At 40.1% G+C, this 16,237-nt stretch overlaps 1 protein-coding gene across 1 annotated transcript in view; it reads right to left on the reverse strand.

Moving 5' to 3' along the window:
* Positions 1–3,377: 3,377 nt before the first annotated feature.
* The window catches only part of negr1 (neuronal growth regulator 1), a gene marked incomplete at both ends in the record, with an annotated part of 428,395 nt that continues 415,535 nt past the window's right edge, over positions 3,378–16,237 (reverse strand). The window contains one exon of the mRNA XM_084164207.1: positions 3,378–3,478. Coding sequence (XP_084020333.1) covers positions 3,378–3,478 — 101 coding nt within the window. The remainder of the gene's footprint in view (positions 3,479–16,237) is intronic.

A 16,237-nucleotide genomic window follows, 5' to 3' on the forward strand; every position in this document is an offset into this window, starting at 1 on the left:
ATCTCAATAGATGGACCGGGGGGGCTCATGATTTTTGTTTGTTTACCTGTGCTACAGACAGCTATATCAGTCTGCTAATTCAGCACTACTTTTGTGAAAAAAAAAAAAAAGTATTTAACAAAAAAAATGCATAATATATATATTTTTTAATGCATTGTCAGGGTGCTGCAGCACCCTCAACACCCCTACTTCACACAGCTATGCACCTCTTACCGGGGAGCTGAACATCCTGGTTTGGCCTCATTTTTTAAAATGTGGGTTTCTCTTGTGTGTGTGTGTTCACACGTGGCAAGTGTTTGTACATTCACTCAAAATATGCAGTTTGGGAAACCCTGTTCTAGATAACTTGAAACAGTCTAACCAGGTCTTGCATCTTGAAATCGCCTAGGCTAGCTAGTGCTAGCCAACTTCATTCACCAATTAGCTTCAGCTGGCTGGTGTGGGATTGTGGCAGAGTTGGTTTGACTTTGGATAGCCTATCTTTGAGACAGTAAAAAAAATTACACAATGTAAATGGGACAATATTTTTATGTTGCACACCTTTTTAGTTGTCTCATCAAATGCTTTCAATATTTGTATATGCATTTCTACAATTTATTGTTGGTTTGAGGTAAAGTTATTGAAATTTGGAGCTATTGAAATGCCCAATAGGGTTATCGAATGTCAAACCAAATTGACCATGGGCATTAAGATCGGCTTGCGTGCAGCTGCACTCCAAATTGATGATTACTTGAGTGCTGCCAGCTGTGGGCAGGATTGAAATAAACCTAACCCAAGGAAAGCTGTTACAGTACCCTTCATTCCGTTACATACATTTTTTTCCTATCATCTCGCAAATCTCAGTTTTGGAGATTTACCACTTTGTAGTACATTTTGACACTAGAATAAATGACTCATATTGATACCACAGGCTGTTTTTAAAAGGAGAAGTTGGTTTTAGCAGCAGTTGCTCTTTAACTCAAATGTGTAATTTTAAGTCTGTCAACATCAGGAAATTGCAAATAATAGTGACTATATAAATGGTCTTGGTTAATGCCAAATTGTGTAATCAAAATAATGAACATACAGTACATTTTACATGATGAAATACTTCCATGTTCTGAGCTGCTTAGACAGGCAACCAACACACTCCATGCTGTCACCAATGTGCCACTCTTACTATGACTTGAACATAGCAACACAGTATTGTCACATATATAGTCAAGTTAGATTCAAACAAAACACAAATGGATGTAGCCTGGTGAGTTTTAGTATGCAATGCTCTTTTTTTGTCATAGAGCCAAAACATTCTGAAAACTGGTTTTATCCATAAAAGTATTGATTATTTGTAAACTGGCCACCTTAAAACACAGGTTAATTTTGACATGCAGCACAACCATACTCTCTGCACATCATCAAACAAGTGTGTGAAAACTAAACTACACACCGGCTCTACCAATAAGATCAAAAGGAATCCTATTTTCTCCAAATATACACACAATTTACTCATTTCTATAATACTGTTATATTGGTTTACACCATCTGTTTCAAAAAGTAGATAATTAGATTGCAAACATCTCTTTTTTAATCTATTGTTTTGACAAGAATCAACAACAGTGAAGGCATCTAAATTAATTTACAACATTATAAACTATGCCATACTGTGCTTTATTCAAATAATTTCACATATCCAGATTCACGTTTTAAATCGTTTTTTTTTGTTGTTGTTTTTTGCAGTGTTTTCACAAAGGAAGATAAATATATTTCTGACCCATTTTGCATCATACTTCAACATTTAAACTAGATTATATGGTGCAGTATTTTCATATACCACAAAACAGGCTGAAAACAATTCCAGTACAAACAAAAATAATAAAAACAGAAAATAAATCTAACAAAAATGTATTCACTATATTTAAAAAATAAAACACTACACAACCAAAAATAACACCAAGTACAGTATTTGTGCTTTCAGATTTATATCTCGATGGCTATGTTGTCTACGGTTTCATAGTCACAAGTTTTGTTCATTAGACCAATTTGTGTTTTAAGAAGTTGGCAGACATAATTCCCTTGTCCTGTGGAATATATGATTAATAAAAGTCTAACTGAAACACATCATAATGCATCAATAATCCTTATCCTCCATTTACCAATCCCATCTTGGTTATTTAAACGTTTGATCTTAAATTAGAAGGCTAATGTTATTTGTAAAGTTAGGGATGGAAAATATTTCCATCTGTCTAGATCCATAGTTACTCAGTGTTAAAAGTTGTCTTAAACTTTACTATATTGGAAGAGCTTTACTGATACCTAAGTATCCCTTCATCAGAGGTCTTCCTCCTCATGTGAAGTACCTCTGTAAACTTGTAAACGAGTCTCTCTCAAACTATAGAAATACAAATGAAAAACTGTAAATGTAGACATATACTTTATTGTCCTCAGAGAGGAAAACTGTCTTCCTTTCGTCCTCTTGAGTATTGAAAATGAGTCAGCTGTTTTCTGATGAAATGGTAATTATGTAAATTATTCCCATTATTATTATTACACACACCCCCCCCCCCCCCCCACCCCGAAAGAACCAAAAAATAACCAGACTACAGTATGTTACCAGTACAAACGTAAACACTTGCTACTATGTTCACTGCCTGGTCAAATATGAGTGTCAAGTATATAACATACATTTAGGACCCCTGCCTGAAAAGAAAGATGACTTATCCAATGTTCAAAAGATCAAACATACTTTGGGACAGACAAAATGTTATGGGGGTGTGATAAAAGGCTCTGCATTCAAATAGAATATGGCCAAGATCAAATATGTCTGAAATGTTCCCTTTCTAATGTCTATTGTGCAGCATTTCAGCTATTGTATTATTATAATAACACATCTCAAAAGATGTCATCATTCTAGCATGCTCTAACCTTAATTTGTAATGAATGATATCTAAAATGATGCTTTCCTTTTTAACCCTGTATACTTTCAATACTGGCCACAACATTGGTATGGAAATGATGCATTGATGTATTGAGGGACACACAATGGCATCTTTTGAGCCATTTACAAAAACTGAGATGAAAATGTAAATTTCCGCATCACCACCTCCTGGTGAGAGAATAATACAATAACTCATTTCAGAGCTTTCATGGTCTTGGAAAGGGGACAATGAGCACTGATTCACAAAGTGGACAATCCAAATAAAAAACTAACGATTTTTAAGTATTTACATGATGAGAAATTCCACAGAAATAAAACGACCATCCCCACATAAGTAATGCTGATTATATCCCACACTGCTTTCAACAAACTGTACCAGATTTGATCCAGACATGAGCAATGTCAAAGGATTCATAAATGCTTGAAGGGCTCTTTACAGTCATTGTGTATGGCTGCCCTTCCACTAGTACACACTGATGAAGGAGGAGAGAGCCAGGATCAGGTACCGACAGGCCAGCAGGACTTCCGCTCTTCCTGTACTCCCATACGGCGCAGTGTTTGGCGCTGCGGACAGGAAACAAGAGACACACTGATTAGTACGATTGCACTTTCACCACGCCACACCTCTTTTTCATTTAGTTCAGTCATTTGTTTCAATTGTTAGTAAACCACCAATAACTGCTAGAGTTTACCTAAGCTCTTATGAAGATTGTGAGTCAGATGACAAACCAATCCATTCTGTTCCAAGAAACAATGTTCTTGCTGTGTTAAGACACTCTTAAAACCCTGCATTCTGACATTTCAATTAATATTTCAACCATATTCCTTCCCTCTATCGAGTCCTTTTATATACGTGGAAACATACGTGTAACTCTCATATTGATACGGTAGGTAAAAGAGGTAACAAGGGAACAAGGAGAGGAGGGAAGGAAGGAAACAACTAATGCTACTTGAATGTGGCGTTTGAATGTGATAGTCAGACACAGCTGTGCTCTCTGCTTTCTAAGGAAATTATTATCCTGACCAGTTGAAAGAACCAAAAATAGCCAGACTACAGTATGTTACCAGTACAAACGTAAACACTTGCTTCAAGTATATATATCATATATTTAGGACCCCTGCCTGAAAAGAAAGATGACTAATCCAATCCAATAGTCAAAAGAGGAAAAATACTTTGGGACAGACAAAATGTTATGAGGGTGTTATGAAGGGCTCTACATTTAAATAGAATTTGGCCAAGATCAAATACACTCTTAAAAGGCTGCATTTCGACATCTCAATTAATGTTTAAACCATATTCCTTCCCTCTATCGAGTCCTTTCATATATTTGGAAACATACGTATGACTCTGATATTGACACTGTAGGTAAAATAGGCAACAAAGGAACAAGGAGAGGAGGGAAGGAAGCAACTAATGCTACATGAATGTGGCGTTTGAATGTGTTAGTCAGACTCAGCTGTGCCATCTGCTGTTTCTAAGGAAATTATGATCCTGACCAGTGAACACTAGTACAGTGGTGCTCCATGAGCAAACACATCTCTCTGGTCTCTGAAGAGATGCTTCAGAGCAGGAGAGGGAATGGAAAGGCTTTCATTTTGAGGGTGGGGGAGGATCACACACAGACACACACACACACGTGCTACCCGGCAGGCTCAGCTCTACCTGGGGAAATCATGCGCAGCACAACCCATCACAGTAGGGTGCCTCTATTTACACACCTATGTAATTAGTTCAGAATGTAATTCCTCCCATGTGGACTTTGGTTTGCATATACATACTGCACTGGTGTATACGCAAGCAGTTACTTACTCTCTTACGCAACGCATACACACAAGCAAACACACATTGCAACTTCTACCAATGTCTTCAGATTTGTCCACATACATCTGTATTTTATATGTTGAGGATCAACATCATGTTGAGCTGTTGTCAATTTATTTTATGTTTGAATTCAATAAGATCCTGTAATGGATTATATATCTTAGTGCCGTGGTGAGTTGCTTAATGATAGGAAAGTGTAGTACATATTTCAATTCCTTTGTGTTCACATAACAACTAGGTTGTGACAGTTATTTTTGTGAATTACAGAAATTTGACAGCAAATGTGAAAAGCTACACTGTGATACATTTCAGCCTGATATTTTTCCTGAATTTTGCTCTGGTATTATGCTTGTTGTTTACCTATTACTGTGAAAACTGTACTCTCCAACAAATGGAAAGCAAAAAAGACAGGGTTGAATAGAGGAGAGAAAATTGTGCAAATTGTGATGGGGGTTGTAAGATGCATGAGCAGGCTGTGTGGATGCAGCCTCTCTCTCTCTCGCTCTGCTCCCATCCATAGCGGAGGATAATGACACAGTTTTCCTGGGCTGCTAGAGCTGAGATGGTTACCATGGCAACAGCTCATGTCCTGCATGGCCCTATTGCCGGAGCCTGAGTGTGCATTGTATAGCCACACTAACAAAATAATTTGGGGGCCATATAAGCAGATCCTCTTCCCTTTCTCGGCTATAGGATTCCTTATCTGAGCTGTGGACATGGCATGGCATAGCTGCTGGGTAAAAAGCACAATCAGCGTAATCTCCTGTACAATTTCCTTTTTAGCCTCTTTTTTAAGCACATGTGCATAATATTTACATCTATCCTGAGTGGTTTTTCTGGTCTACAGTCAAGTGTGCCAATAAACCACATACCCTTCTCTAGCAGAAGTAATTCAGGAGAGTCTATATTACCTGCTTCTTAGCAGTGCTTTATTTTGTGCTTGTTTAATATCCCCCTGAGCCTTTTCTAAACCGGGCATCCATTGTTTTGACTGTGTGGGTTGCAACTTGCCATTTTAATTAACTCCCCAACCAGGATCTGCCTCGAACACGATTCCTCTCAGCTTTTAACATGAAGGGAATGGGAGGGAGGGATGGAGAGGGGAGGGGGAGAGGTAGAGGGAGGGAGGGAGAGAGAGATATATAATTGTGCATGTACATCAGCAAAGCTACAAAGAAGCACCAGAATCCAAGACAATATATCACACAGAAAACAAGGCGAGGAGACAAGCCTGTTCAGAGAAAAGTGTGTTCCAAAGGGAAATAGGCTAGTGGCAAGGCCTCCACATTTTTTAGATACCCTTACCTGAGGTAGAACAAAACACAACCATGTTTTTTTTCAATCTCTAATGTCTCCCATTTATGAAATGGATGGTTGTGAAAAAATATTGTACTGCAAAAGTGGTTAAATGTATATCTATTGTGACACACCCCCTAAACTCAAAACGTGCAGAATAATGCCAGACTGGAGGGGTGGTGGGCCTCATATAACCCAATATTGCAAGCTCTGATTTTGCAAAAATGAGGAATACAAGTAGTCAGTTGTCTGTCCTACATACACAAAACAAACATAATTAGGATATCTTAATGCATCTATGAAATATAGACCTGTAAACACAGTGATACCATAGGAAGACATTTCAATGTTTTGGTAGCTAGACAAATTTGCTCTCATTCAGTGCTGTATGGTCCTGTGGGCTCAGACATTGAAATGACATGTTTTGGGGTCCAAGGCTCCTTGAAGGATTTTGTATCTTTAGCTCCTGCTCTTGTGATTTAGTCAGGGGGCCACCACAGATTATATTTGGGGCCACCCTGGATGTTCTTTCAAATCCAATATCCAAAAACACGCATGCACATAAAGACTGTTTTGGTGTAAATCTATTTTATTCTGAATCAAATATGGCCAACATAATTACACTCAAACACCTTTGCCTGCATATAAATTGCCCTGGTTTATTTTGTATTGTTTTATTCTGTCTTTAAAAGGGTTTCATACAACTTTTGGTATAACTAGGACTATGAGTGGCACTGCCATGCCTCTGTTGTGTTAAATTGCTGAAGTCAACTAGCTTTTCAAAGGGTGTTCATGTTTTTCACGACACAAGCACATAGCATAACCAAGTTATCGGAAAGCAACCTGTAATACAACAGTCAGACACTCTAGTAGTGTATATGTACAGCTCTAACATTTCCCCTCTTTTTCCCAATGGAACTAAGTGTGCAAGGTTCATTCAAAGTCTGAGGTGGCCAAGACATGATTATGTCCTAACAGGGTGAGGAGACAAAGTAGCCATTCTTGAGCTCCGAGCTCCAACAATGCAGGACAAAGTGAAATAAAACAATAAAAATATGATAATAATAATAATGTTACTGAACAGTTTCCCAGACCAATGCATGAGTCACCCCAACGTGAGAGCTCATTCTTCACATGCGAGTCCAGTTCAGGTATCACATGGGCTGGCCAGCCATGGGTGGTATCAAAATAGGTACGTATGATGTCAATGCACACCAGCACTTTCCAGATGGAATTTGGACTGTTGAATGGCCTACTGACATGTGGCAGTCCAATTCCATGGTGTCTCTGTCTGTAGTAACTGCCAGAGGGGAGGACTGAAGGTGGAGTGGACCTATCAAGGACAGTTCTGGGAGATTCAGGATGGCATTGACATTAGAGAGGTGTGTTGGTTCAATGTGGTGAACTGCCTTATGGAGCTTGTCATCATATGTGGTTACATCCTCCCCATACACCATCATTTCACCAAGTCAACATGTACCTCAACTCCAGGGCAGACTGAGAGATTGAGGATGGCATTGACATTGGATAGGTAATATTCCTATGATGTGAAGGCCCACTAAGTTTATGGTATTTGTTGTCAATGAGTGTCAGGTTGTGTTGGTTTGTTGTAGTGAGCACTTGCCTTATGCGCTTGTTATCATGTGTGGTTTCATCCACCCCATACACCACAATGTCACATGGCTGAAGGACTCCCAGGGCAGCACCATGGACAGAGCCACCCACCGCAGCACAGGAGACAGGTGCACTCACTTCAGCACCATGGACAGTGGCACTAGTTGCAGCACAGTGAACAGCGGCACTCAGTTCAACACTGTGGAAGGCTGCACTACCTTCAGCACCAGGCCAGCCGAAGACAGCTCCACAGCTCTGCTCACCCAACACACCTGTGCAGGATTACTAATCAGCAAGGCATTCGCTAATCAACTGACTGGCACAAGAGTGAAGACTGGACCTCACTCAAGTGAAGCAGTTAGGAAGACAGCCACAGCCTGCCTACTCTCCCACTTACGCTGTGTCTCTCGCGCCTTCCACAGACTCATCAGAAGGAGAGTTACGGACTCTGCCAGTGAGGCCACACCACCGCCGACGCAAGAGACTACAGGTGGCCAACTAACCCTAACCCTGAATGGCTTGTGGACTAGAATGCCAGAGACACTAAAGTAAAAACATCTGAAACTTGAACTATTTTATTGTGTTCACTCATTGCCGCTTGTGTAGTCGGGCACACCCCACTCTTCCTGACAGTCACCATACGGCAACTCCAGGACAGACAGCCAGGAAAGGATGGTGGACATGATTATTCTTATTTTTTTTTATGTGTCAACTCAACCCAAACAGCAAAAGAGTGCACCGGAACATCCCAATGCGCATCACAAATGCAGTGAGCCAGCGGAAGGTTATGTTAAATTCAGGCAGCCGTATTGGACTAGCAATGAATCAAAGCTTACTTCTAAATAATGTGGTGACTTAAGAGCCCAATCCTGGAGGCACAAGTTATGCCACATTTGGTATAGCGCATGTTGTAGAGCTACGGAGAGGGTGTCCAGGGTTTTATTTACTTCCGTTGGAGCCTCTGAGTTGCGTAATTGATCCTCAAAGAGGCTTGTATCTTGGAATACTTGGTGTTGCCCTGGGAAGCAGTCTGCTGCTTTTTCTATATCCAGACAATGGTGTTTGATTGTAATTATGGCAGGCTCAATTAATCAAGTCATGGACTCTACAAGGTGTCGGAAGCGTTGATACACACGGGAAATTGTTGAGCGTGAAAGTTCTTGACACAAACCGGTGCGCCTGGCACCTACTACCATACCCCGTTCAAAGGCACTTAAATATTTTGTCCCACTTAATGGCACAAATACACAAAACATGTATCAATTGTCTCAAAGCTTAAAAATCATTCTTTAACGTGTCTCCTCCCCTTCATCTACACTGATTGAAGTGGATTTAACAAGTGACATCAATAAGGCATCATATCTTTCACCTGGATTCACCTGGACAGTCTATGCCATGGAAAGAGCAGGTGTTCTTAATGTTTTGTACACTCAGTGTATCTAGAGGTGATTAAACCACCATTTAATGGATTTTGGATGCCATAATGGATTTTGAGTCAAATCTAGGAGGGCCTCTTAACATAATTGCAAAAGGCTGAACATAAAATCCACAGACGAACCTTTGACTGAAAAGAAATGGCAGTTTTCACTGTCTCAGCCCACTTGTTTTCATTAGAGCAGATTTAGCTTACTATAACCACAACATAATAAAACGTGTAGCTTTATGTATTTTTGTCGGGCAGGACCATACAGCACATGAATGAGAGCAAATTTGACTTGGAAAGATGTCTATTAATCAGCTACCATTAATCATCATAAATATTCATAGTTTCTATTTCCGCCTATTGTTTCTGTGTTTACAGGTCTATATTTCCAATATGCATTAAGATATCCTAATGCTATTTGTTTGTGTATGTAGGGCAGACAACTGACTATTTACTTGTATTCCACATTTTTGCAATATTGAGCTTATGTGGCCCACCACTCTTCCAACCAGACATTATTCAGAAAGTTTTGAGTTTAGAGGGTGTGTCACAATATCTCACAATTTAACCACTTTTGCAATAAAATATTTTTATGGTCATCCATTTCATAAATGGGGTAATGAGGTAATGGAGAGATTAAGCCTCAACCCATTCTAAACAATTTATTTAACCTTTAATTTGAAAGGTTTTTCTCTGAACCATTGTCGCTGTTGACACAAAGAATGAATAATTCTGAAGTATGCCACACTGGCACAAGTGTTAGTCACACACTGTAATTAATTTGAACGTCATCAATCACATATAGGGTTGCAAAGCTACCGGTAATTTACCAAAGTTACCGGAAACAGGTAATCTATGGTAACTTTGGTAATTTATAGTTGAATCACTTTTTTAAAATTAAGAGTTTCTAGTGGATAGACCATATTGTTCATGAGATAAATTCATTATTTTCAATTAATTCTGCAACTCTTCCAACTATTGACTACTTTTCACAACTGCCACCAGTTTGGCGCCAAAACATTTACAACAAAGACATATTGACAGTCAAATAAATAAAAGTCTGTAAAAAAATTAAGGATATTTCATGCTGAAACCCTCATATTAAACACCAATGGTATTCACTAAATTCATTGTTTATATTTACGATAATGATTTACAGCTTTGTCATTCTATATATATTTTTTTATCATCTTATTTTATTATTTTATATATATATATATATATATATATATATATTACATGTGATAAGGCCAGAGATAATTAGACACTTGTGATAATCTGAAGTACAGAAAAGGGCCACTAGATGTCTTGTGATAAATTAATTAAAATCCTTGAAAGTTACACAAATTCTGGTAGTTTACTGGTAAACTTCAAAATTCTCCCGTAATATACCCTCCCTTTGCAACCATAATCAAATATCAACACAAAGAATAATAGCCCAAAAGGCTTTTTTTCTTTTGCCAGGCCTCTTACTTTATGTAAGAAATCATGTATCAACCTAGACAGTACATGCCCTGCGTAGTATCCTTCACCCCCTGTATGTGACGTGAGCAGAGAACTGGAACTATGCCGTTCCATTTGGAATTAAAATTGTCAAGAAAACACTAAACCAATTGGAGCTATGAAGATCTTGAAATACTATCTCAGAACTATCTTTTTGTCTGATGGACCCCTCTAATGCTAAGGCTTCTCTGTGCTGCTGATGATTCATGCTTGGAGTTGTTTGTGTCTCCAGGCTGTCATGGTGGCTCCATGAGCAGTAGCATCCCTATCCCCCTGGGGATGGGCTCCTCGAGCTCCTGAGTGAGGAGTTCAATGTCCTTGACCATCAATCAGTGGCCTTTGGTTCCCCTGCCGCCCCAAGAGAAAGCCCACATGAGACCCATCTGAGCCAGGGCTGAGCCTAAATCCACACATCCACTGCAAACCTGGCTAATAATCCTCCCACACTCACCATCTACCACAGTCTCTCACTCAGAGAACACCAAACCCTTAAAGTAAACTGTGCTTTATAGTATTACATTCACTCTTAGTATACTCTTACATAGTAGTGCACACTCTCACAGTATAGTAATGAATACTCACCATCAGTCTTAGTGTCTCACTAGCAGTGGGCTATACTGTAGGCTACCACGACATTCACGAGTGGTGCACAACTGACTCAATGAGAACATTTGCATTTTTCTATTTTCTCCTGTTCTTACACAAGAAAACAGCAAACCAATGGTGTACGAGAGGAGTTGACATTGAGATACGGTAGTCTTATTAACCGTTATAATATCCTACACATCCACATCCGCACTGTAGGGCTCGTTTGCACTCCATTATTTGTGCTCCATATCGTTTACATTAACCTGATGATGAAAAGACACAGCTGAGATGTCCTTCAGACAGTTTTCCTTTCGCCCTGTTCCTTTGGGTTATCAATGCTCAGCAGAATGTTTTCGATAGCTAGTTTCAGCATCAGTATCAGACTGTGCGGAGAGAGCCAGGTCACCTGATAGCTTATGAGTGTGCTAGCTTCAATGGCGGCTGGCTTGGGCCGTGAGCTTGACTCAATCAAAAGCGCAGCCGGGTTCCGTGAGACATAAGAGAACCTTAGCATGCTGTGAGCACAGAGGGGAAGCCCAACAAGAGTAATTTACGGACTGCGGGAATGGTTCAAATACTGTTTGTTTTCATTATTTATGCTCTTGCCTTTCTGATTTGGTTTGGCTTCTGACCTAACACACTACAGCAATACAGTTTACTATTGTTTGATTAGCAACTTTAATAGCATATTTAATAATAATTTAAGTCATTCTTAAATTCAGAAATGTGAAAGTAGTGTATGAATTCCAAAACTGTGCATGTTGTTTGTTGACATTTTTAATTCAAGAACATAAAGTAGCATACTTTACATTGATTTGCTTGCAAATGATGTACTTTATATGTGATAACTCCACAAAACACAGAATTCAAATCTCCCCTGAACTTTGTATCTCAACATTTTAAATTGAAAAACAAGTTGCACATCTTGCTCATTCAAACCACAGCCTGCATTGGAAATAAACATAGTGAGTCTGTACAATCTGGATTGATCGTCGTGAAAGTAAAGGTTTTCAGTAGCGGCATAATTACCATATTACTTGAGTGCTTTGGCTAAATCCGTTAGTTGACAGGAGCCTAACGAAATGCATTGGGACACAAATGAAACACGTCAGCACTGAAGTTAATGTTGTAGATGTAACGAGCACAGCCTCATTTTGGGCCTCGCTCTTCATAACTCTCTCTCTCCCTCTCCTCTCTCTCTGTCTCTTTCTCGCTCTCTTTTAATGTTTGTTATGCCTTTTTCTTTCTCTGAGCGAGCCCGTTCCAAGCCCTCAGATGTGCTGAGTCAGACATCACTTAGCTCATGGCCCCTTATGATGACAGCTCCAACTAGCTGTGAAGGATTCTTTATGGGACATCAACAGCACTATGCATCTACAAGAAATGAGCTATCAACAGTCTGGATCGGATCTGAACTCAAGCCAAGAGGAATCCTTTTCCCTCCCTCCTTCCCTCTCACCCGTCCTGTCCCTTTACCTGCATGGAGAAAATGTACCTCTAGTCTACTGCACCTTGCATGGCTTTTTTAAGCCATGCATCTGTATTATGATAAAGGTGACTTGTTATTATGTATTTGTCCTAGTTGATGGTAGGGTTTATTTCAGAATGGGGGATTATAGTGCAGATGGACTTATGATAACTTTATCATCCAAGGTGGGGTATATCTTATTTTGGTTATGGTCATTTGAGCCTGGCTAGAATAGGAATTATTTCTGAACAACTTTGCAAAAGAGTATTAGTCACAGTCTGGATTTGCTTGGAAGGACATTTACAGAACAAATCAATATATTTTGTTCATATTTACCGCCACTGTGCTGTTAATTGATTTCTACATAATCAATCCTGTAGTTTACATAAAGTGCATTCGAAAAGTATTCAGACCCCTTTACTTTTTCCACATTTTGTTACGTTACAGCCTTATTCTAAAATGGAATAAATACGTTTTTTTCACTCAATCTAAACACAATACCCGATTAATGACAAAGCAAAAATAGGTTTTTAGAACTGTTTGCACATAAAAATAAATAAAAAAAATGAAATAATCTATTAACATAAGTATTCAGACCCTTTACTCAGTACTTTGTTGAAGAACCTTTGGCAGCGATTACAGCCTTGAGTCTTTACAAGCTTGGCACACCTGTACTTGGGGAGTTTCTCCCGTTCTTCTCTGCAGATCCTCTCAAGCTCTGTCAGGTTTGATGGGAAGCGTCACTGCACATCTATTTTCAGGTCTCTCCAGAGATGTTTGATCGGGTTCAAGTCTGGGCTCTGTCTGGGCTACTCAAGGACATTCAGAGACTTGTCCCGAAGCCACTCCTGCGTTGTCTTGGCTGTGTGCTTAGGGTCATTGTCCTGTTGGAAGGTGAACCTTCGCCCCAGTCTGAGGTCCTGAGCACTCTGGAGCAGGTTTTCATAAATTATCTCTCTGTACTTTGCTCCGTTCATCTTTCCCTCGATCCTGTCTAGTCTCCCAGTCCCTGCCGCTGAAAAACATCCCCACAGCAGGATGCTGCCACCACCATGCTTCACAGTAGGGATGGTAACAGGTTTCCTCCAGACGTAAAGCTTAGCATTCATGCCAAAGAGTTCAATCTTGGTTTCATCAGATCAGCAAATCTTATTTCTCATGGTCTAAGAGTCCTTTAGGTGCCTTTTGGCAAACTCCAAGCAGGCTGTCATGTGCCTTTTACTGAGGAGTGGCTTCCATCTGGCCACTCTACCATAAAGGCCTGATTGGTGGAGTGCTGCAGAGATGGTTGTCCTTCTGGATGCTTTTCCCATCTCCACAGAGGAACTCTGGAGCTCTCTCTGAGTGACCATCAGGTTCTTGGTTACCTTCCTGACCAAGGCCCTTCTCCCCCGATTGCTCAGTTTGGCCGGGCGGCCAGCTCTAGGAAGAATCTTGGTGGTTCCAAACTTCTACCATTTAAGAATGATGGAGGCCACTGTGTTCTTGGGGACCTTCAATGCTGCAGACATGTTTTGGTACCCTTCCCCAGATCTGTGCCTTGACACAATCATGTCTCGGAGCTCTACGGACAATTCATTCGGTTTTTGCTCGGACATGCACTGTCAACTGTGGGACCTTATATAGACAGGTGTGTTCCTTTCCAAATCATCTCCAATCATTTGAATGTACCACAGGTGGACTCCAATCAAGTTGTAGAAACATCAAGGATGATCAATGGAAACAGGATGAACCTGAGCTCAATTTCGAGTCTCATAGTAAAGGGTCGGAATACTTATCTAAATAAGGTATCTTTTTTTATTTTGTATAAATTTGCTAAAATGTATAAAAACCTGTTTCGCTTTGTCATTATGAGTTATTGTGTGTAGATTTATGAAGAAAACATTTTATTTAATCCATTTTAGAATAAGGCTGTAACGTAACAAAATGTGGAAAAAGTCAAGGGGTCTGAATACTTTCTGAATGCACTGTAAATGATTGTACCTGACTGAAAAAAGGGTTTAATCAGATGCCTGGTGATTAGCATATGATGTGGTCTAATTCTGGCTATAATCTCGGTCCTATGCCGTTTTGAGGATAGTTGCATTTAATGTGAGTACATCGCCATATGTTTGCGTTAATTATTGCTATCTGAGCCTGTGCTATATGGTTGTTACCTCCATAGGTTAACAGTGTGTCACACATTAAATATCCCTTCATTACGCCAACACAAAACCTGGGGCCCTGAACACACTCAGTTTTATACTCACCTCCTTGTGAGCCGCTCCAGGGATGTACAGATAAAAGAGGTGGTGTCTTGGAGAGAGCTCCATTCACACAAGATCTTGGTTATTTCATGCAGCACTTCAATGGGGTTCTCTCATAAAATACAAAAAAATCAATTTGGCATATGTTAGTGAATGCCTTGTTATTCTCCCATTGCCTGCTGAGGGATCATTTCACATACAATAGCTAACAGCGCAAGGCCAAAAAAAGGAAATGGACATTTATACCCCATTCCTCACAGACCACACCGTGCGATACTCCTGTGCCAAAAACACACTTTCTATCAAAAGGAAGCTCTTGAAGCTCTTGAGCCACAAATAAGAATGAGCCTCCATTTTGCACATGAGAATACTAATTGCTAAGCTGTAATTAATAGTTAAATAGTCAGGGAGTCTGTAGTCAGGGAGACAGTTGTTTAGGCTACACTAATAAGAGGAAAATTAAGTATCCAATGCACTATTGAGATCTTTAGAGGAGTAGACAAACATATGGCACAATAGAGTAGCAAGATCTACAGTGAGGGAAAAAAGTATTTGATCCCCTGCTGATTTTGTACGTTTGCCCACTGACAAAGACATGATCAGTCTATAATTTTAATGGTAGGTTTATTTGAACAGTGAGAGACAGAATAACAACAACAAAATCCAGATAAACGCATGAAGCAATCAATCAATCAGATTCCAAACTCTCCACCATGGCCAAGACCAAAGAGCTCTCCAAGGATGTCAGAGACACGATTGTAGACCTCACAAGGCTGGAATGGGCTACAAGACCATCGCCAAGCAGCTTGGTGAGAAGGTGACAACAGTTGGTGCGATTATTCGCAAATGGAAGAAACACAAAATAACTGTCAATCTCCCTCGGCCTGGGGCTCCATGCAAGATATCACCTCGTGGAGTTGCAATGATCATGAGAACGGTGAGGAATCAGCCCAGGACTACACGGGAGGATCTTGTCAATGATCTCAAGGCAGCTGGGACCATAGTCACCAAGAAAACAATTGGTAACACACTATGCCGTGAAGGACTGAAATCCAGCAGCGCCCGCAAGGTCCCCCTGCTCAAGAAAGCACATATACAGGCCCATCTGAAGTTTGCCAATGAACATCTGAATGATTCAGAGGAGAACTGGGTGAAAGTGTTGTGGTCAGATGAGACCAAAATTGAGCTTTTTGGCATCAACTCAACTCGCCGTGTTTGGAGGAGGAGGAATGCTGCCTATGACCCCAAGAACACCATCCCCACCATCAAACATGGAGGTGGAAACATTATGCTTTGGGGGTGTTTTTCTGCTAAGGGGATAGGACAACTTCACCGCATCAAAAACATGCGTCTTTCTGGATTT

The sequence above is a fragment of the Coregonus lavaretus genome (genome assembly GCF_964263955.1).
Source record: "Coregonus lavaretus genome assembly, chromosome: 6".
Taxonomy (NCBI): Eukaryota; Metazoa; Chordata; class Actinopteri; order Salmoniformes; family Salmonidae; genus Coregonus; species Coregonus lavaretus.